This window comes from Cetorhinus maximus, chromosome 25, assembly GCF_964194155.1.
Source record: "Cetorhinus maximus chromosome 25, sCetMax3.hap1.1, whole genome shotgun sequence".
NCBI classification, from domain to species: domain Eukaryota; kingdom Metazoa; phylum Chordata; class Chondrichthyes; order Lamniformes; family Cetorhinidae; genus Cetorhinus; species Cetorhinus maximus.
In genome coordinates this window covers 6875079-6896831 of record NC_135903.1, presented here as the reverse complement: position 1 = coordinate 6896831, position 21753 = coordinate 6875079, and the positions used below count along the sequence as shown (strand labels likewise).

General features: G+C 45.5%; 1 protein-coding gene across 1 annotated transcript in view; it reads right to left on the bottom strand.

The window, feature by feature from the left end:
- Window positions 1-13008, bottom strand: part of cacnb1 (calcium channel, voltage-dependent, beta 1 subunit) — a 250177-nt gene extending 237169 nt beyond the window's left edge. Inside the window, exon 1 of the mRNA XM_078529351.1 lies at window positions 12822-13008. Coding sequence (XP_078385477.1) covers window positions 12822-12902 — 81 coding nt within the window. The 5' untranslated portion in view covers window positions 12903-13008. The remainder of the gene's footprint in view (window positions 1-12821) is intronic.
- Window positions 13009-21753: the final 8745 nt, after the last annotated feature.

Here is a 21753-nt window from a genome sequence, read left to right as displayed (position 1 = left end):
TGGCTCCTCCAGGCCATACAGCAATAACTAGACAAAGGAAAGACAGATCTCTGCCAGCTGTTCTTAAATCGGACTGTGAGCTAGGTAAGACTGGTCCAAAGGGAATTGCCCTCCAGCTCTCAAATTCTTCTCCCTCATAATTCCCAAGACTCTGCTCAAGATGTACCTGAATAATCACGGCTGAAACTGGAGGGCAGGGGGAACTTAACCAGATGTGGCATTGGTTACTTAAATGTTCAATCACATGGAAACACTCACTGGACTCGTACAGGGTGAATCACTTGTCTGTGGAGAGATGCCTTAGCCAATGGAACTGTGCCTCTGGAAAAATTGAAATTTATAGCTTATATCTGCTCCAGTGTTTTGCTAAACTTAATCATATTAACTGCATCTAACTGAACTTGTGAGGACCTTTCATATCTTTCCCAATTTATTTTACTAATATGGACAACAGTGAAAGACCTCAGGCAGTTTTCAAGATTAAATGGATGAAATCGCTGAATGTGATTTCCAACACTAACAAAAATAAAGAATCCCATATAATAAGGACACAATTTGTTTATTTATTGGCCATAAATTTATAGGCCTGGACATCATTTCTTTAAAAAAAATAATTTTATGCTTATTGTCATAAGTTGACGGTACAAGGACTTGAGGACACAGATTTTAGGTTTTAGGCAAGGGGTGTAGAGGGGATGTGAGGAGGAATGTTTTTTATGAACGCAGATCTGGAACTCGCTGCCTGGAAGGGTAGTGGAAGTGGAGACAATGAGCGACTTCAAAAGGAAACCGGATAGGCACCTGAGGGCAACAAACTTACAGGACCATGGGGATAGAGCAAGGGAATGTGAGCAAATCAGACTGTGCTACCAGAGCGCTGGCATGGACTCAATGGCCTCCTTCTTTGTCTTGATGACTGGGGCCAAATTTTTTAAAAATTCTTTGATGAGATATGAGCATCATTGGTAAGGCCAGAATTTGTTGCCCATCCCTAGTTGCCCTTGAACCAAGTGGCTTGCTGGGCTATTTCAGAGGGCAGTTAAGAGTCAACCATATTATTGTGGATCAAGAGTCACATGTAGGCCAGATAAGGCATGAATGGTAGATTTCCTTCATCACCAGTGCCCTAGATGGGTTTTTAACAACAATTATAGGTTCTTGGTCACCATTACTAAGACTAGCATTTTAATTCCAGATTTTATTAATTGAATTTAAATTCCACCAGCTACTATAGTGGGATTTGAACCCATACCCGCAGAACCTAGAACAGTCCAGTGACATCACCACTACACCACTGTCTCCCATTTATTTCTTAAGGTTTTATAAGGATGATTCACCTTCATTAGGGGAAGGGTCAGAAAATTGGAATCATGACATTATAGCCCAGACACTCCTGTGAAGCAAGGGCTCCTGGTGGAAGTGGAAGGCTGGTGAATTGCCTTTTCTGGACTGGAGAATAACACAATTAGGATTGGTCAGCCAGGTGGTGGAAAGAACGTTGGAGCCTCTACCATCACTACCCACAGCTCCAGGGGCAGCATTTTCCCTTTGGCGAGCGGGGGTGGGGGGGGGGGGGGGGAGGGGGGGGGAGGGGGTGTAAAATGACGTGCAGTGACATTGGGCGTGTGTCCCGACGTCACCGTGCGTCATTTAGATTTTCAGTTCGGCGGGTGCACAGCCAAACAGCCACTTAAGGCTTTTAAAAAAGTAATTAAACCGATTAATGGACCTGCCCGTTCAATCTTAAGGTTGGCGAGCAGACCGGGAACCCAGGTGGCCTTCAGAAAAAACATGAAACCTCATCAGCGGGCGAGATGAGGTTTCATGAGGGATTTAAAACGTGTTTAAAATTTTTAAATAAAAGTAATTGACATGTCCTTGCTCATGTGACACTGTTGCATGAGGGGACATATCAGGAATATTTTTTCCTCCCTCTAATAAAGTTTTCAAACTTGAGACGAGTTCCTTGGGGCAGCACTTTGCCTCAGGGAGATCTGTGTTCTCTTCCGCGCGCGTGTGTGAAAGAGCGCACTCCTGGCTTAGGGAATCCCGCACAGGGAGCGCACAGCGCTTCCCGGGCATTCGTCACGCTGGGCAGGCCTTAATTGGCCCACCCACGTAAAATGGTGGCGCGCCCCCGGCTGGGGGTGTCGATCGGAAATTGCCCCCCGCCCCCTGTACCCACACAACCCCCCGATGGGTGGGGGGGGGGGGGGGGGGGGGGATGCTGCCCCAGATTACAAAATACATGTGAACATGCAATAGCTCGGATTTGCTGAGTGAACTGTAACACGCCACCAGCGCGTGACACTATCACCCCCTAATACGCCCAGCACAACTCAGCAGTCAAGAGCTTCCGAGGGTCACTAAGAGGACCACGGCAAAGACACCTAACTAGATTTGTGTGCAGGAGGACCTTTTGACGTGGATGAATGAATGATCCTGATGTATAACCACTTAAACCTGCCCACAGATATTTTAAGATTCTATAGGCAAGACTATCCATAATCCCCGACCCAGCAAAACTCTGGACAACAAAAGAACTGTCATCAAGTTATCCCATTCCATTAAACGCATGTTGCTGGCAATAGGTGCTCAAGTATGTTAGCAATTCCCATATGTCAATGCATTCTCCTGCAAGTACGTGGCAAAACTGTACTATAAATCACAAAAAACACGTACGTAACTCGCAACAAGTCCCATTCACCCATCATTTCTGCATACATATTGAGAAATAACAGGGTAATGAATTTAATCATGCCAGTGTAAAATCTCTGAGTACCAATTTCATCCCATTGATTTGCTGTGAAAAAACTGTCTAAACTTCATGAGAATAATATTTGGGTAGATTGGCATCTCTGGAAATTTTTTTTAAAATCACATTAGCACAGTTATTACGTCATTCAGGAATGTAACTCAGAACAAAAGGATCCTCACAGTCACTCTTCTGCCCAAATTTGGGAGCTTTGCCATGCTGATGATAAATAGCCTGTCGCAGGGAAACAAAGCTGTTTGTGAGGCTGCCTCGTTTTTGGTGCAGCAGCTTTTAGATAAAATGAAAAAAAACATTTATAATTTTTTGTGTTGGGTTCGCATAATAATGATGAAGCTGAAAAAAAAAGCCTACCAACTCCGTGAGTCACTGTAGAAGTGGCTGGTGCCAGGGATGAATCCAACTCTTACAGCTCAGTAATTAATGAACCTTCTGTACTATAACTACAACTGCCCTGTCCCTTCCCAGTAAATAACTTCCTGTCCCACACAGTTACTACCCTCCGCCCCTCCCTGTAACCAACCCCTACCACCTTCCAGCAACTAATAACCCCTACCCCTCCCCGTAGCCAATCCCCGTACCCTTCCCGGTAAATAACCCCACCCCCCACACACCCATCCCAGTAACTAACCCCTTGTCCCTCTCAAAAAGCAACCTCTAGACCTGCTCCAGTCAATAATCTCTCCCAGTAATGTGCTCCCTCTCAGTAATTAGACCTTCCTCTCCCCCATTTCTGGACCTCAAGTTACAGTTTTAGTTTGTTTATAGTCTCTGGAAGGAATTCAGCCCAAGCTTTAATCTGCTTTTGGTTCCCAAGTTTCGGTCATAAATCAATTTTAGTTCTGAGAGATCAGGAGCTAAATTATGCCTCACTATAGAATTAAGAATTTCTCATTATCTTCCATTGTTATTCCTGACATTATTTTGGTTTTGAAGGACCTCACCTTTGATACCATTACAAAAGTGCCCTCAGTGCAATCCTGATAGGCCTCCTGTATCTGCCCATTGGAAAGCTGAGCCAGACAAGAGAGTCCCAGGCTCGATTCCTGGCCTGCAGTGAGATGGCTGTTGTCAGTCAGTGGTGATGGATACGATGCTGCAATTGGTCTCATCATGGTTCAGGAGAAGGAGAAAGAAATCAGCCCACATTTTCCCTCACAATCTTTGATGGGTATCGGTGGGATGGTGACGTGTGGGGTGAAGATGAAATTGGGTGCGTCTGTGACTGCCGCCAAAGTTACACAATCAATTGCAAAAGCAACAGACTGCTGATGCTGGAAATCTGAAACTAAGAACAGAAAATTCTGGAAATACACAGCAGGTCTGGCAGTGTTGAAATGTTTACCCAGTTTTGCTCTCTCCACAGATGCTGCCAGACCTGCTGAGTATTGCCAGCAATTTTTTTTTTTTGTTTTTATTGCAAAACCTATTAATGCTCATGTCCGATGCTCTACATAATGAATGACCATTTGAGTGAGGCACCAGATTGCTGACCCTTGTAAAAGTCATAGCAACGGAAGATGAGAAAACTGGAGGGGCATAAGAAATTTAAATAAAAATTACACCATTCACCCTTTATTAACATTACATGCCAAAAAAATGATGATTACTTAATGATAACTTACCAAAAGGACAAACAGATTAGTGGTCTGATTGAGTTTGAATGCAAGAAAAGAAATTGATCTAAAATACACTGTCTGGATACTGCACAAAGGGTTATTGGTCCTTGTTTGTGTTAAGCGTGAATTCATCCGACATGGGTCGGATTCAGCCCTATTGCCAGTGCTTTTTTTCCCTCATCATCTGCGAATGACTGCAATCTTTTCACTGAGGCCATGTATTAAATTAAAAGCAAACACAGGCCTGTTGTCATGGTGTTGTGTTACAGCATCATTGGTTTCTGCGGATGGAGGAGCCTAATTTACTCAGCTCCCTTCACGTTCAATAAATAAATAAATAAATATAGAAACAAGAGGTAGCTTAATCATCATAACCAGCTCATGTTTCAGTATCCTGCTTCATTGTGTCAAAGTCCATCAAATTCTCTGAATTACAGAGGCAGCTCCTGTGTGTTTTGAATATTGTGGCTCCCTAAGCAAGGTCCAGGCTCCAAAGCAAGACTATGCCTCCATTTGTATGGAATGCACACAGCAAGAGCATGCACAGCATATAAAACACCTTACTATATAATAAAGGTTATTCTCCTTTACTGAGTCGTTCGCTTTCACTATAATAAGCATTCTGTCCTTTGATGTTGGCTGTTCAATGCTTTTAATTACAAACATTGCCACTGCTTACCTGTGACGCCTGCTCACACTTGCCCAGTGTGTAATTTGTTATAATAATTAGACTATGACATGGGTTGGGAACAGGGGCAGGAGAGGTCATTTGAAAGCCCATCCTCATCCGAGCTGGTGGGGGTCCTTATTAAAATATGCAAATTTGGCTCTGATTACATCACTAAGGTTCTGTTGCAATTTTAACCCAAGGCCTGAGTGAGGGAACGCTGGTGGCTTCTCCTCGAGGCTAAAACATGGTGGGTAGCAGATGTAGGGTTGCCAATTCTAGTAGGATTTGTGCCTGGAGGTTGCATCACATGGCATTTCCCCTAACCCCTCCAACAGCCCCGCCCTTAGGCTCCTGCCATTGGTCACCCAGCACGCCCATCCTCATGATGCATCGCCTTCCTTCGCCAATTGGAAAGCAAAATGTCCTTTCATGACCCAATTGGTTGATTCTTGACTGCCAATCAAAACAGCCTTTTCTTTCCCAACTCCCTCAGTTTTATCACTAATAAACAAAAGCGATGAAGGAATTTTTTTAATGACCCTATGATCTTTGTCCTGTGTTGCTCCCAGTATCATCCTGGAGGTTAATCTTCAAGCGCTGGGACTCCTGAACAATCCTGGAAGATTGGCGGCCCTGGGTGAATCTGTTGCCAGGAAGGTAAGATGTTTTAACACTATTTTGTAAGGTTCCTCGTGGACAAGGCGGCTCCTCCAGGCCCCACAAGGAGACCTTGGCTCTCCCCTTCACCTGGGCTTCCCTCCCTTCCTATGTCCTTTGGTCCCTCCCAGTGGCCTCCTGCTGCCGAATTTTAATGTCTGGGTGACCACATTCCATTGGGTTTCCGGGTTGTCTTTTGTCAGCAAGTCAACAGCAGTGAGCAGGAGGGGATTGCTTGGCTTCTTTCCCACCTGAGATGCAAAATCAGCCCCTACATCTCAGAAAGAACATGATAATTAGTCACATTATATGCCCAGGCAAGTGAGATAGGTTCCTTATTTTAGATTTCACCTGGAAGGGGCCTAAAAAATCCAGGTAGATGCATTCTCTGGCAAATAGTCACAGTAACAGTCTATTCAGCCCCACGAGCATGTTCTACCATTCAACTGTAATTGAGTTAAGGGTGACTCCATGTCACTCAGGTTGGTGCCTAAGTGCCCCAGGCCTTCTGAGAACATTGTCACACACTTCCTATAAAACTGTCGAGAACTGGGCGCATGCACACCCCATCCCACACAATCATTAGCACCATCACAGTTCTCAGCCACTCGATCACTATTCAGAAGGGCATTGGTTGCCCACAGCCTGGCATAGGTTGGTAACCTTTGTACAGTGGGAGATATCATACTATTCATCTGATGCATTTTTGCTGCCCCCTTGTGTTCCTGCTGGGTTACAAACAGGAAAAAAAGAGAAGGCCATTCAGCCCCTCCAGCTGTTCTTCCGTTCAATTAGATCATAGCTGATTTTTATCTTAACTCCATCTACCAGCCTTGATTCTGGAACCCTTAGTACCTTTTGCCTAGCAAAAATCTATCAATCTCAGTTTTAAAATTTTCAGTTAACCCCTAAGTCAACCATTTTTGGTGGTGAGAGTGTGTTCCAGTTTCCCACTACCCTTTGTGTGGAGTGCTTCCTGACATCTAATTTTAAAGTTATACCCCCTTGTTCTGGGTTTCCCAACTAGAGGGAGCAGTTTTGCTCCATCTACTCTATCCCTCTAGTTACCCTATCAAATCGTTTAAAGATTTTAAATCACCTCAATTAGATCACCTCTTAATCTTCTACGCTCAAAGGTTACAAATTTTCCTTTACAATTTGCATTTCAAGGTGAATGACGTTAGTGCTGGGGAACAAAGAACCTTTTTAGCCAACATAAGGCAATCCCAGGTGAGGTGTAAAATGGTTAGGTGCGCGGTAAAGCTCCTTCCACTCTTCACCAACAATTAGCCTTCATCCAACTGCTACACTGTTAAAGACCCCCCCGAAATTTCACCCTTCCTAAACTGGAGCTCACCCAAGCCGCCGCTGCCCGTATCTTAAATCACATCAAGTCGTTTTCACCCATTATCCCTGTGCTCACTCACCTACATTGGTTCCCGATCTGTCAATACCTCAAATTTAAATTTCTCATCCTTATTTCCAATCCTTCCGTAGCCTTGCTCCCTGCTACCACTGAAACCTCCTCCAGTCTGACAACCCCCAAGATACCTGTGCTTCCCCAATTCTTGCCACTTGCCAATTTTAATCCGTCCACCATTGGCGTTGGTGCCTTCAGCTGCTTAAGGCTCTAAGCCCTAGAATTCCCTCCCTGAACGTTCCATCTCTACCTCTCCTCCCTTAAGAAACTCTTTGAAACCTGCCACTTTGATCAAGCTTCTAGTCACCCATCCTATGTACCTCTGTGTCCAATTTTATTTGATAACATTCCTGAGGTTCCTTGGGATGTCTTATTGCCTTAAGAACACTTTATAAATACAATATGTTGTTGTGGTTTTTGTTGAGTAAGTAAAATAGAAACCACGGGGTTTAGAGGGCAATAAACCATTTATGCCTTTCTCTAAAACCTTGAGTTGACATTTTTGCTTGTCGCTACTTCTGCCCATTCATTACTCTGTACACAAAGTGTTATACTTTCTTTTACTTCTGTAGATGATCTGAATCTATATCCCATTTCCACAAGTTTTTGCACATCTGATGCGAGATGATTACATGGCCCTGGTGGATTTTAGTCGCCTCGCTCATCACTGCCCAGTGTCATTGGAACAGCAACTTCCAAGAAGCCAAATGAGAAAATAATATGAAAACAGATGGTCAGAGGAGGAAAAATTACAGATGGCTGGGGCAGTCCCTTCTTAGACTTCTGTACCTACCTGTGGCTCCAACACTAGTACATACTGGCCTAAAGCCACCTCAAGACTGTCTTCATGTTGGTCTGTAATTCAGCATTGACCAGTACTCCAGGTACAACAGGCAGACATAGCATGGGCTGTAACAGAATTACCCAGTCGAACTTCAAGACCCAGGTCAGAGATTAAGTAGTCCCAGCAACTACACTACAAGATGGAGAGAATTCCGAGTTACAAAGAAATAATAAAAACTGTAAAAATAACTGAAGAGAAATGTCATTGCTATTTACTACAAGCAGTAACAGGTATCTCCTTCTGAATTTAAGACAATTATTTAATGATGGAGTTTCTAATAATAAACGTACATCATTCACAATGTCATTTGGGCCTTATGACTTGATTGAAAGATTCACTAAGAATGCTCAGTTAGATCTACTAGCCCTCTGCAGTGTGTGAAATGAAACAGGCTAAAGGGGTTAGTGTAGTGATTACAATGTTTTGACTCCCCTTTGAGCAGCATTGTTAGAGGTGCAAATATCTAGTAAATGCTTGTAGGTGAGCTTTAGATGAGGGTAAATATTCTCTATTTATCCTCCTTTTCCTCCCTTTCTCTCTGCTCTCCATCTCTCCATATTAAACCCCATGGGTGGGCAACCTGCTTCCAGGCCAATGCCAATTCCACTCTTGGCATTCCTTGAAGAGAGGGACCAGGGGGTCAGGATAAAATTCAACTTCGGTGAGTGTACAAATCTTTGACTAGGAAGTCAAGGGTTATGGCTGACAGACAGGGGAAAATAATCTACTCCTGCTTCTACTTCTTATGACCATGTATTCTTAAATCTGGTGATAGCCTGTGATACAGCCCAACCGAGTCTCCTTTGCATTTGGGATGTAAAATGGAACTGGGTGTATAACGGCCGGTGCATCAACTGCTATCCATTTTGTGCCTTCACCAATGTTGAATTTTACCCTCGACTCCCCATTCCCATCCCAGTCTGCTCATTGCCTTTACTGAAAAATAGGATCTGGTTCACCCCAAAATAGGTAAGTTGATAAGCAAGTGGCCTGTTATAGAACTGAGTTACACAGGCCAAGAAGGTTCCAACTCTATTCCCTGGCCACTGGTCTGTTATTAGTCTTAGCCAGTGCTGAAGTAAGCAAGACTGCTTACTGGAGGGTGAGAGTCTACAACAGGCCTCAGCAACTTTGGGCTAGGGAAAGAATCCTAGAATCATAGAGAGGGTACAATGGTGGAGGACATTTGGCCTGTGGAGTCCATGCTGGCTGTCTGCAATAGCTACTCAGCTAGTCCCACTCCCCACTTTCCCTGTCGCCCTATAAATTTATTTTCTTAAGAAACAAAATAACCCAGCTTCTCATTCCAAATATCGGAAACCCCTAAGGCAGATATGAGGTAGAGAACGTTGAGTGACAACAGGATTGGGCTCAGTTATGAAGGCCCTCACAGTGGAATAGCCTGTCAAAGGTTACTTTCTACTCGCTCGCAGAATACTCACTTCAGCAGCTGTAAGAGGACATTGATGAAACCTCATCCAATCAAGTATCACAGACAAAAATTAGACAGTTTATTTAATAAATACCACAGGAAACATACACTCTAGGATTCCACAATGCACAATGTTGGCACACGGGTGTATTTAGCCATTTTGGAGGGGGGTTGTTAACTGCAAACCTACCTGGAATACTTTCTATGAATTATAATTGGACTAGTCCACCTCAGTGGAGGGAAACAACATTTACACAGGACACCTTATGCTACAGCAAGCAACTGCATATGAGCTGAAAGCAATAGCATTTAAAGTAGAATTGTTTTTAAAATCACAAAGGAAGCGCATAAATAAGTGATATAAAAATATTTAATTAGCCAATACTTAAGAACGCCTGTCTCCAAATTATCTACAGTACAGGTACAATTTACCAAGGAATTTAATCACAGAACCATAGAGCACAGAAGGAGACCATTCACCCCATCATGTCTGTGCTTGCTTTTGAGTGAGCTATCTAATTAATCCCACACCCCTGCTCTTTTCCCATAGTCCTGCAAATTTTTGCTCTCTATATATTTATCCAGGCTGCACACCCCAGATCATAACATAATCTACTTACAACATATGGTAATTTCCTACTTAAATAGATTCTCTCTGTTTTGCCATCTATCACACAAGATGCTCTCTCACTGTTACTTCTGTCATTGCCCCCAAGCCTAGGCAAATGTGTTGTTCACAGCACAGCTCATGATACAAGTTTGACTCTAATTCTCAGGGAGAAAAAGAAGCCGTAAATATCTAGTGTTTATGACATTCTATGATTCCACCTCAGTTCTATTTTAGTTCCACTCCAAACAAAGTGGAGACAGTAAGGGTTGAATTAAATCCATCACCAGTCATTGCAGAGACAATATAGGCACAAGGGAAAGAAGCATTTGTGGTTGAGGCAAACACTGAATTATTTTGCCCGTATTTCAGGAATTTTGGTGGTTGTGAATGTTATGGGCATGTGAGTTTGGAACTCGGGTAGGTTAGCAGACTGCACACATAACTAACCCATTTTCCTTCACAGTTCAGCTTCAAATGGCCCTAGAAACTTACAGCACAGAATGAGGCCACTTGGTCCATCGTGCCTCTGCTGGCCCTCTCGAAGAGCTGGCATGCTTCGCCCCACACCTCTGCCTTCAGGAATCAGCCATACCCCCTCGATCACAAAGAACACTTACTCTCCTCCTCAACACTACCTGTCTCTGCCTCTACCTCAGTCAATTTGCCGTTGCCACCTCCAGGCTTAACTGTTGCAATGCTCACTGGGGCAGTATTCCATCCTCCAGCTCGTCCCAAACATGTGGTGGTAAAATTACCCATTTTTTTTTTCTTGTTAAAAGACTTATCTGCCCCCCACCCTGCCCCAAATTAAATGGGAGGGCAATTTTTTAAACAAAATTTTGTTTTAAACATTGGGAGGAACGTACAATCCATTCCACCCCCCACCACCCCCATCAACAGCACAGAAACAGGAGTAAAAGGGTGGGCAGGGTTTCTGAACAAAAGTGGAAGAGAGGCCAGATTGCATTAGGTACCACTAGGTGTCTTAATGGTATTAATAAAGACAAACAGTATGTTCCTCATATAGAATTGGTCTAGTAAACCCACCCTGGAATGTATATAATAAACAGGCAACAAAACACACATGTTGGCCATGAAAAACCTTTATCAACTCAATACATAAAATCTAAGAACTATTGGAGAGAAAAATGTCAGGCTAACATTTTATAAAGATGTGGACTTGTTCTAATGAAAGCTTCCTACCCAACACATTAATCGGACTTTTTTTCCCTCGGGTGCTGATAAACTAGATGTTTCTTCCAATCTTCACGTTTTTTCTATCTCTTTCTAGATTAAAATCCTAGTAATTTATGACTGCTCTGAAGAAGGGTCATACAGACTCGAAATGTTAACTTCGTTTTTCTCTCTCCACAGACGCTGTAAGGCCTGTTGAGTTTTTCCAGCATTTTCTGTTTTTGTTTCAGATTTCCAGCGTCCGCAGTATTTTGCTTTTAATTTATGACTGCGTTTGGTTTGAACTGGGTCAGAGCAGGCAGCCACTCACGTCCTATACGAACGGATGAATTAGGAGCAGGAGTAGGCCATTCAGCCCCTCGAGCCTGTTCTGCCATTCAATAAGATCATGGCTGATTTAACTGTGGCCTCAACTCCACATTCTGCCTACCCCGGATAACCTTCGACTCTCTTGTTGGTCAAGAATCTATCTACCTCTGCCTTAAAAATATTCATTGAAGAGAGTTCCAAAGATTCACAGCCCTCTGAGAGAGAAATATTCTTTTCACCTCCATCTTAAATGGGAGACCCCTTATTTCTAAACTGTGTCCCCTAGCTCTAGTCTCTCCCACAAGGGGAAACGCCCTTTCAGCATTTACCCTGTCTTTTCATACGATGCAAGTAACTGTACCAATGACTTAAGAAACTTTGCTCAGAAATTCAACCTGAACATTCAGAGTTACCAGCACAGACGGAGTTAAAATAAAAACAGATGCAGAATGGGGATGAGAATTGCACCAGGATATGATTTTCTGCACTTGTGTCACCGAAAGGAAAGATCAGACCCTGAATCTAAAAGGTCAAATTAATGCTGTGGTTTTGATGAAGAGTTACTACTGTCCATGCAAAGACAGAGAGACAGTTATATAGACAGACACACACACACACAATGAAACACCGAGATAAAGAAAGCAGACAATTTCCTTTGTGCTTACTCCTGCGTTATTACACTCCATATATAGAATTGCAAAATATACAGGCAGTATTAATCTCCAGGATACAACAATCACACCATCGTTGCTGAATAAAAATCAGAACTTTGCACCAAGATCAAACGAGATTCATATGAAGCATGGAAAAACGAATCATAGCAAATACATACTGGAGGGGGGAACTACACAGGAATTAAATAATGTTGGCAGGAAAAAGTACAGAACAGATCTGCAGCATATATATACTAGCATCTGTGAACACAACTACAAGATATGGTTGCTATGCATTCAAAGCACTGAACGAGGGGAGGGGAAAGGGTGACAGCAGGACACGAATTCAGTAGGAGAGGCAGAGCTGAGTGTTTGCAGGCTTTGAGCAAAACGAGGTGTAACAGGTCGGGGTATCTGCCGGGGGGGGGGAGGGGGGACCGCATCTCTCGTAACCCCAGCCAGGCAAGGACTGGGGCCCCTACCCACTGCAACCAAGCCTGGCATTCAAACAGGCGCAGGAGTATCTCTATAGAAATATTTAGGTATTTAGCAACGCATCCAATAAATAAAAGGCAAGATAAAGAAAAATATATTACCCTCCTTTCCCTCCCACATACCCAATAATTTGACTCCTCAGTACCTGCACGGAGGGGTTGTCAAATACATCCATCTGAATCTCGTGGGTAGTTGAAGGTGTTCTGGACATGCTGTTTTGTACCATTGGAGACTGCTTAAGTCACAGGTAGCACATTTTTAAATAAAAGTAATATTAATTTCCTTTTTTTCTCCCTCTTTCCACCCCCCCCTCTCTCTCTCTCTCTCTCTACAATATTTCCCCCTCCAGCTCTGCTGTTCAATGTGCTGTTTCTCTTCCTCTGTTCTTCAGACAATGAGTCTGTCTGCCTCCAGCGCTACACGTCTCCACCTAACTTCACAGTGTTTTGATTGACAGAACCTTAAACCAATGAAACATGCACTGGCCGCATGGAAACCTCGCTGACTGGTGGGAGATGTGGAAAATGTACCAATAACAGGGAAGCTATTGGGGAAGGGTGGACTGGGCAGAATTAGGTTAGTTACCCCCCCCCACCCCACCCAACCACCTTGCCTTGCGGAGAAGTGGGTGTTATTTGGCTTTTAAAAAAAAAAATCCCTTTGGGACTTGAGCGTCTGAATCTCGGATCTTTCAGTAACCTTTTCCATTGGAACACCGATCATGTTCAGTCTGTCGTATGAGAGAGAGGTGGTTGGGCTTTGGAAAATATGTATTGCAATTCTGTAATCGCTCCTGATTAAATCTCACTAATCATGTAATGGACACCTCCTACTTTCTTATGAAATTGTTACTGAATTTGCAAAGTTGGCATGCTTCACTGAATCATGCTACATTAGCAATTACACATAGAGTAGGATATTATGCAGTTCTACACATTTAGATTAAACCATACATTAAACGTGGACAAAGCCAAGGGTTAGATCCAGTCAGGAGAATAGAACCAAATAGTTTTAGAATGTAGAGTTTTTCAATACATTACTTATTAAATATGAATGAACTGTATATTTCGTATATTTTCTCACTACCATTGCAACAGTATTTCATTGTGTCTAGAAAATGCATTAGTAATCATTTCAGCTAACTCCTCCCTTACCTCCAGTGTAAATATCAAGCAAGGCTGGGCAGAAATAGACCAGCTAGATATAGAGCGGAGGAGGTTCCAACAATGCATCTCATCCCCAAGCCAACAGCATCCATATCCACACCAAAGCCTCATCAGGCACCAATGCCAGTGAGTGTAGAAACTGAAGAGGGAGCACAGTGGGGATTTACCAGAATGATACCTTGGACTCCCAGAGAGTTTACACAAACAAGGATTGTATTCTCTGGAATTTTGATGGTTAAGGGACAATTTGATCACAGTTTTCAAGATATTAAGGGGAAAAAGGATAGGATAGATAGAGAGAACCTATGCCCACTAGCTTGGGAGCCTAGCTCTGGTGTCATAATCTAAAAATTAGAGCCAGACGTTTCAGGAGTGAAATTAGGAAAAACTATATATAAAGGGGGATGCAGTGGCATAGAAGTATTGTCACTAGACTGGTAATGCTCTGGGGAACCTGGGTTCAAAACCCACCATGGCTGATGGTGGAATTTGAATAAATACCTGGAATTAAAAGTCTAATAATGACCATAAAACTCATCTGGTTCACTTTAGAGAAGGAAATTGTCTGGCCTACCTACATATGACATGGTTGACTCTTAAAAATGCCCTGGGCAAGGGCAATTAGGGATGGGCAATAAATGCTGGCCTAGCCAGTGATGCCCACATCCAATAAATAAAAAGAGTGGTGGAGTTTGGAAGTCTCCTCTGCAAGCAGCAATTGCTGATTGATCAACTGTTGATTGTAAAACTGAAATCAATGGTTCTTAGTTAATCAAAGGTAGCCCATTCCTGTTTCGATCTTCCTACAGCAGAATTTTACACCTCATGGACAGGCACGCGCCCGATCCAATCAGGAGTAAGATAGCTTGAGAAGACATCGGGCAAGCGTCCCGACATCATCCCGCACGCGCGCAATCTTCAGGTCAGCGGGCATGTGTGGGTGTCAGAGCCTCACCTGCCATCAGTTAAGAGGCCACTTAAGGTCATTAAAAACCCAAGTTTATGTTGCCCGTGCGGTTTCGCACACGTCGCATGAGCAAAATAGGCAGGTGGGCAGCCCACATTTTGCAAAACCTCATCCAAGGGCGGGATAAAAAGGGTCAGCAGCATTGCCATTGTGAGTGGTGAAGAGTTTAGGAGATAGTTTGCTGCTGGTTGCTTATTTGAACTTGACAGCTTCATCTCCATTCTGAGCTTCATTCTTAGCATTTCTAGGCTTCATTTCAGGACTCATTGGTGTCCCCAAGGCCCCAGGAAACTTTTGACAGTATGGACCCTTCCACATATCAGACAGCCTTCCGTTACCCTGGTAATGGGGCTTCTGGTTTCCGCTGATGGCATCTCCTCTGAGGAGGAAGAGAGGAGCATAAGGGAGAGGAGGCCAGGTGTCTCAATGCAGCTTCCAGGGGAGCGACCTGTGGGAGGAGAGGCGCAAATACGAGGGGCGCAGGGCCAGCACATAGCCCAAGGCAGAAGGGGCCGCAGAAGATTTGCTGCCAGGGTTTACAGGTGGCGATGCAACTACCTCAATATGTCTGAGGTGCAATGCCGAAGGAGGCTCCATCTCTCCAGGGAGACAGTGACCTCCATTTGTCAGATGATTGGGCCTGAGATCAGCTCTGACTGTGTGGGTGGACACCCCATGCCAGTGGCTCTGAAGGTCACAGTGGCCTCAACTTCTATGCCTCCGGCCCTTTCCAGGGGTCAGTGGAGGATCTTTATGGAGTTTTCCAATCAGCTGTCCACAGTTGCATCAAGCTGGTGACAGACGCTCTGTTCGGGAAGGTAATGACATTTATTCATTTCTGTACAGATGAGGCCAGCCAGGCTGAGTGAGCCAGGGGCTTTGCCACGATTGCTGGGATCCCCCGTATCCAGGGTGCAATTGACAGCACCCATGTGGCCATCAAGAAGCCAGTGGGTCAGCCGGGTGCCTTCATCAACAGGAAGGGATTCCACTCGATGATCATCCAGATAGTGTGTGACCACAAGATGCAGATTCTGCAAGTCTGTGGAAGGTACCCTGGCAGCTCCCATGATGCTTACATCCTCAGACACTCCCAGGTGCCGGGGCTCTTCAGTGCTCCAGCCCCACTGGATGGATGGCTGCTGGGTGACCAGGACTATCCCTTGAAAAGGTGGCTTATTACGCCTCTCCGCCACCCAAAAACAGAGGCAGAGCAGCGGTACAATATGAGCCATGCCTCCACAAGGTCGGTGATGGCGAGGACCATAGGTCTTCTGAAGATGCGCTTCCGGTGCCTGTACCGTTCAGGGAAGCATTACAATACCCCCCAGAGTGGATGTCATTGATAGTGGTTGCATACTGTGCTCTCCACAATCTGGCACCGGCAAGGGGGGACTCACTGGAGGAAGAGGATCTTGACGCAGCTCCACAGGCCACAGAGGATGAATCCAGTAGTGAGTCGGAAGAGGAGCATGGTGAGGAGAATGCCGAGGGTGTGGAGGCAGACTCGGTAACCTCCAGGGAGACAGGGACACCAGGGATGGCATGATCCAACACTCCTTCAGCAAGGCTGCCAAAGATCTGCTTCCACCTCATGCTAGGGCAGCCACCTCCATCCCCGATGTCTGAAATGACCCTTTCATTTGAACGCAAAGTCCACTCAGTGTCCGTGCATTAAAGTTTAGAGCCACTCACATACTGGCATTACAGACTGGCGTACCCTGCGCTAAAAAAATACAAAAGTGAAGCATACTCAGGCCATTACAACAAAAGCAAAACTTATCTCATTTTGACAATCCAAAAAATTAATGTCACCTTCTCTGGTCTTCATTCCCAGGCCAGTAAACATAAACGAAACATTACACAACAGAAGATCACCTGTGACCAGTCCCTCTTGTGCTCATGGCGCCTTAAACTTACATTTGCGAGTGCTAAGTCTTGGTGCTCCCCCCTCGCTGGCACCTGCTGACTATGGTGTCTTGTTGGCCTTGATGACCTTGGTGGGCGTCCTCTGGCCAGTGGAGCCTGTGCTTGGCCCTGCCTGGGAGGGAGCAGCCAGTGCCCTGGCTGGCATCTCCCCAGTCATCGCAGCCGCTTCAGATGCCAAGGTCACTGGCAGAGGGCCGGAGGAGCTGCTACCATCATCCAGAGCACCCTGAGAGGGGCCCGCAGAGACAACAAGCAGCTTGTGCGCCAATGTGAGGTCACTCTGGGCCTCCCTGCTTGCCCTTGATGGATGGGCACCTAGCTGGGATACTGGGTGCCTCATCCATCTCCCATATGGGCACTGACCACCTGAAGTCATTGCCTGTGTGAGTGCTTGCAGGTCCGAGTGCAATCCCAAGAACCCCTGATTCGGTCGCTGGAGCTGCCTCTCAATGAGAGTCACCACTCTCTCAATGGAGGAGGTAGTGCGCTCGGCCATGAGGGTCAATGCAGTGCTCATGCTCCACATGGACTCCTCCATAACATGTCATTAGTTAAAGTCATCACACTGTCACTGTGCATGCCAGGCACCCTGGTGAGACAATGAGATCTACATCATGGTGCCATCGTCTTTCAATGATTAATGAAGGCTCCAGTCTGGAGGCTCCCATCAGTGACGAGACTACACAAGAATGTTTGCACCATCCAAAACTCTCACCTCTCATCCCTAGGAAGAAGAAGCATACTAAAGGGAGGACGAGGCAACCATGGCTGACAAGGGAAGTCAGGGACAGCATAAAAGCTAAAGAGAAAGTATACAATGCGGCGAAGAGCAGTGGGAAACCAGGCGATTGGGAAGCCTACAAAGACCAACAGAGGACAACTAAAAAAGAAATAAGGAGGGAGAAGATTAAATATGAGGGTGAACTAGCCAGTAATATAAAAGAAGATTGCAAGAGTTTTTTTAGATATATAAAAGGTAAGAGAGAGGCAAAAATGGACATTGGGCCACTGGAAAATGACGCTGGAGAAGTAGTAGTGGGGACAAAGAAATGGCAGAGGAACTGAATAGGTACTTTGCGTCAGTCTTCACAGTGGAAGACACGAGTGACATCCCCAAAGTTCAAGAGAGTCGGAGGGGCAGAGGTGAGTATGGCGGCCATTACCAAGGAGAAGGTGCTAGGAAAACTGAAAGGTCTGAAGGTGGATAAATCACCTGGACCAGATGGATTACACCCCAGAGTTCTGAAGGAGATAGCTGAAGAGATAGTGGAGGCGTTAGTGGTGATCTTTCAGGAATCACTGGAGTCAGGGAGGGTCCCAGAGGACTGGAAAATCGCTAATGTAACCCATCTGTTTAAGAAGGGAATGAGGCAAAAGATGGGAAATTACAGGCCGATTAGCCTGACCTCGGTTGTTGGTAAGATTTTAGAGTCCATTATTAAAGATGAGATTTCAGAATACTTGGAAGTGCATGGTAAAATCGGGCAAAGTCAGCATGGTTTCATCAAGGGGAGGTCATGCCTGACAAACCTGTTAGAATTCTTTGAGGAGGTAAAGAGTAGGTTAGACAAAGGAGAGCCAATGGATGTTATCTACTTGGACTTCCAGAAGGCCTTTGACAAGGTGCCGCACAGGAGGCTGCTCAGTAAGATAAGAGCCCATGGTGTTAGAGGCAAGGTACTAGCATGGATAGAAGATTGGCTGTCTGGCAGGAGGCAGAGAGTGGGGATAAGGGGGTCCTTCTCAGGATGGCGGCCGGTGACTAGTAGAGTTCCGCAGGGGTCAGTGTTGGGACCACAACTTTTCACTTTATACATTAATGATCTAGATGAAGGAACTGAGGGCATCCTGGCTAAGTTTGCAGATTATACAAAGATAGGTGGAGGGACAGGTAGTATTGAGGAGGCGGGGAAGCTGCAGAGGGATTTAGACAGGTTAGGAGAATGGGCAAAGAAGTGGCAGATGGAATACAACGTGGGGAAGTGGAGGTCATGCACTTTGGTAGGAAGAATAGAGGCATAGACTATTATCTAAATGGGGAGAGAATTCAGAAATCTGGAATGCAAAGGGACTTGGGAGTCCTAGTCCCTAGTCCAGGATTCTCTTAAGGTTAACTTGCAGGTTGAGTCGGTAGTTAGGAAGGCAAATGCAATGTTGGCATTTATTTCAAGAGGACTAGAAGATAAAAGCAGGGATGTGCTGCTGAGGCTTTATAAGGCTCTGGTCAGACCACATTTAGAATATTGTGAGCAATTTTGGTCCCCGTATCTCAGGAAGGGTGTGCTGGCCCTGGAGAGGGTCCAGAGGAGGTTCACAAGAATGATCCCAGGAATGAAAGGCTTAACATATGAGGAACGTTTGAGGACTCTGGGTCTATACTCGATGGAGTTTAGAAGGATGAGGGGGGATCTGATTGAAACTTACAAAATACTGCAAAGCCTGGATAGAGTGGATGTGGGGAAGATGTTTCCATTAATAGGAGAGACTAGGACCTGAGGGCACAGCCTCAGAGTAAAGGGAAGACCTTTTAGAACAGAGATGAGGAGAAACTTCTTTTGCCAGAGAGTGGTGAATCTATGGAATTCATTGCCACAGAAGGCTGTGGAGGCCAGGTCATTGAGTGTATTTAAGACCGAGATAGATAGGTTCTTGATTGGTAAGGGGATCAAAGGATACGGGGAGAATGGGGTTGAGAAACTTATCAGCCATGATTGAATGGCGGAGCAGACTGGATGGGCCGAATGGCCTAATTTCTGCTCCTTTGTCTTATGGTCTTATAACAGAGACCATGGCACGCAGACCCTCATGGATCTCTGCCAGATCCTCCCGCACATCCCGCTGGTGCCTGGTTCAGAGAGCGGGTGTGACAGAGGTGCATGTGAAGCCTGGCAGTCCTCTGGCATCAGAGGTGGCTCTTCGGGGTCCTGCAACTGAGTGTGCGCTGGTGAATTTAAGGGAGAACAAGGACATGTCATTAGTTAAAGTCATCACACTGTCACTGTGCATGCCAGGCACCCTGGTGAGACAATGGAGATCTGCATCATGGTGCCATCATCTTTCAATGATTAATGAAGGCTCCCGTCTGGAGGCTCCCATCAGTGACGAGACTACACAAGAATGTTTGCACCATCCAAAACTCTCACCTCTGTGCACTGCACTCTTACCTTCTTCTGACACCCGAGTCTCTCCGCGGCCAGTTGACTGAGGTGAGTGGTACCTCTCCAGCTCCAAGGCGTCCTGCTCAAATTGGGATAGGATCAGGAGGTCTGGGGGCCCTCAGCCTGTCTGTGACCTTTCAATGTTGTTTTGGGCCACCTTCTCCTGAAAGGACAGAGGAACATTGATTAGTCCACTCTCTACCTGCAGCACCATTGCAGCCTGGCCAACCCCACCTGAGGAACACCTTGCAGGGCACATCCGAGTCATGACCCTCGAACTGCAAGGCTCTCAGTCTGAGCAGCCAGGGCTCACCCCCTTCACCAGCTCCGGCATCATGGACAGTTGGCACTCAGACTCTAACGCCCCTGAGCTCCACGAGGGGACAGCCAGACCTTAATACTTCAACACACTGATCCATGCCAACACGGTACCCGCCCTTCCCGAGCGGAGCAGGTCATTGGACCTTTTGTGGCACTGCGCCCATGTGTGCCGCACAATGTTGTGGCCACTGACCTATTTTGCCACCTCCTCCCAAGCTCTTTCTGTTATGCGTGGTGGCCTCTTCGTTCCAGCCAAGGAGACAAGGGTGTCCTCTTGGCAGCCAGCTCCTCCAGGAGGGTTGCGAGACACTCATCCCAAAACCGGGTGGGGGGTCGTCAAGTGCCCACCTGGCCCTGCCCTCCCGCCTGGCGTCTCCAGCCGCACTTGATTCCATAGCTTCAGTGTTCACAACACAGAAGATATAGTCTTCCAAAGGCAGCCTTCAAGGAGCTGCCTGGGCCATTTTTAAACTGGCCGCCAGGCCGCCATTGGACAGACCCGGCCCCCACCCTCGCCCGCCCCTTCCCGACCATTGGGAGGACACGTTTCACGCTGGGCGGGCCTTAATTGGCCACCCAGCATGAAATCGTGGTCGGGGGCTGATCGCGGGTAGTGGCCCATTTACCGACTGCTTGCAAGCCCGCTGATCACGCCCGCCCGCCAAGAGTAAAATTCAGGCCCTAGAGTTTGGTTCCATAGGTCCATGCCCCACTAGAAAGGAATGGTAGCTGCCACTCTGATTTCACACATGATCCTTATAAGAGAACCAGCAGTAGAGAGGAGAGGGAGCTGGATTTGAGCCCTTCCTCCAGAAAATAAAAGGTAAACATCTGAGCCACTGCACCATCCGATTCTCCAGCTCTGCTGTGCAATAGATAGATGTAGAATGGATAACTGCAGATAATACTGAATCAGTAATGTGTTCAAGGGATCGATGTGATTTATACATGAAATAAAGGATACCTGGGGGAGTGATTATAAAGTAATAAACAAGATGTATGGAGAGGTGGAGAATACTGAATAGCTGGTGGTAGATTAGAAAATACCAGTATAACCGAGGGATTCAGATGATGACATAAACTGGAAGAGAAGAGTTATAACAGTTTGCTTGTTACTTGAAAGTTGAGATTATTAATTAATTAATTAAGATTATTACTTATCGAAGTGTATGAAGTAAAACATTTTTGTCACCACACACTGTTTCCCTTGGGGAACTTATTAGGAAAAGAAGCCATTTAGGGGGAAGCTAGATTAACACGTGAGAGGGAAGCAATAGAGAGGGTATGTTGACAAGGTTAGATTAAAAAAAGGGCGGGAGGAGGCTCGTGTGAGGCATAAGCACTGGGGAAGACCTTGCGGGACGAATGGCCAGATTCTGAGCTGTGAATACTATGTAGGACTATTCAAGAATGGATTGTCTATGTTAAAACAGAGCAGCATTGCTACAGAAAGGATGTATTCTCTAGTTTTCATCAGTTGTCATTTCAATGTAACTCAGTGGACTGCTCCTGCTGTGCAGATACGTAGGTAACCGT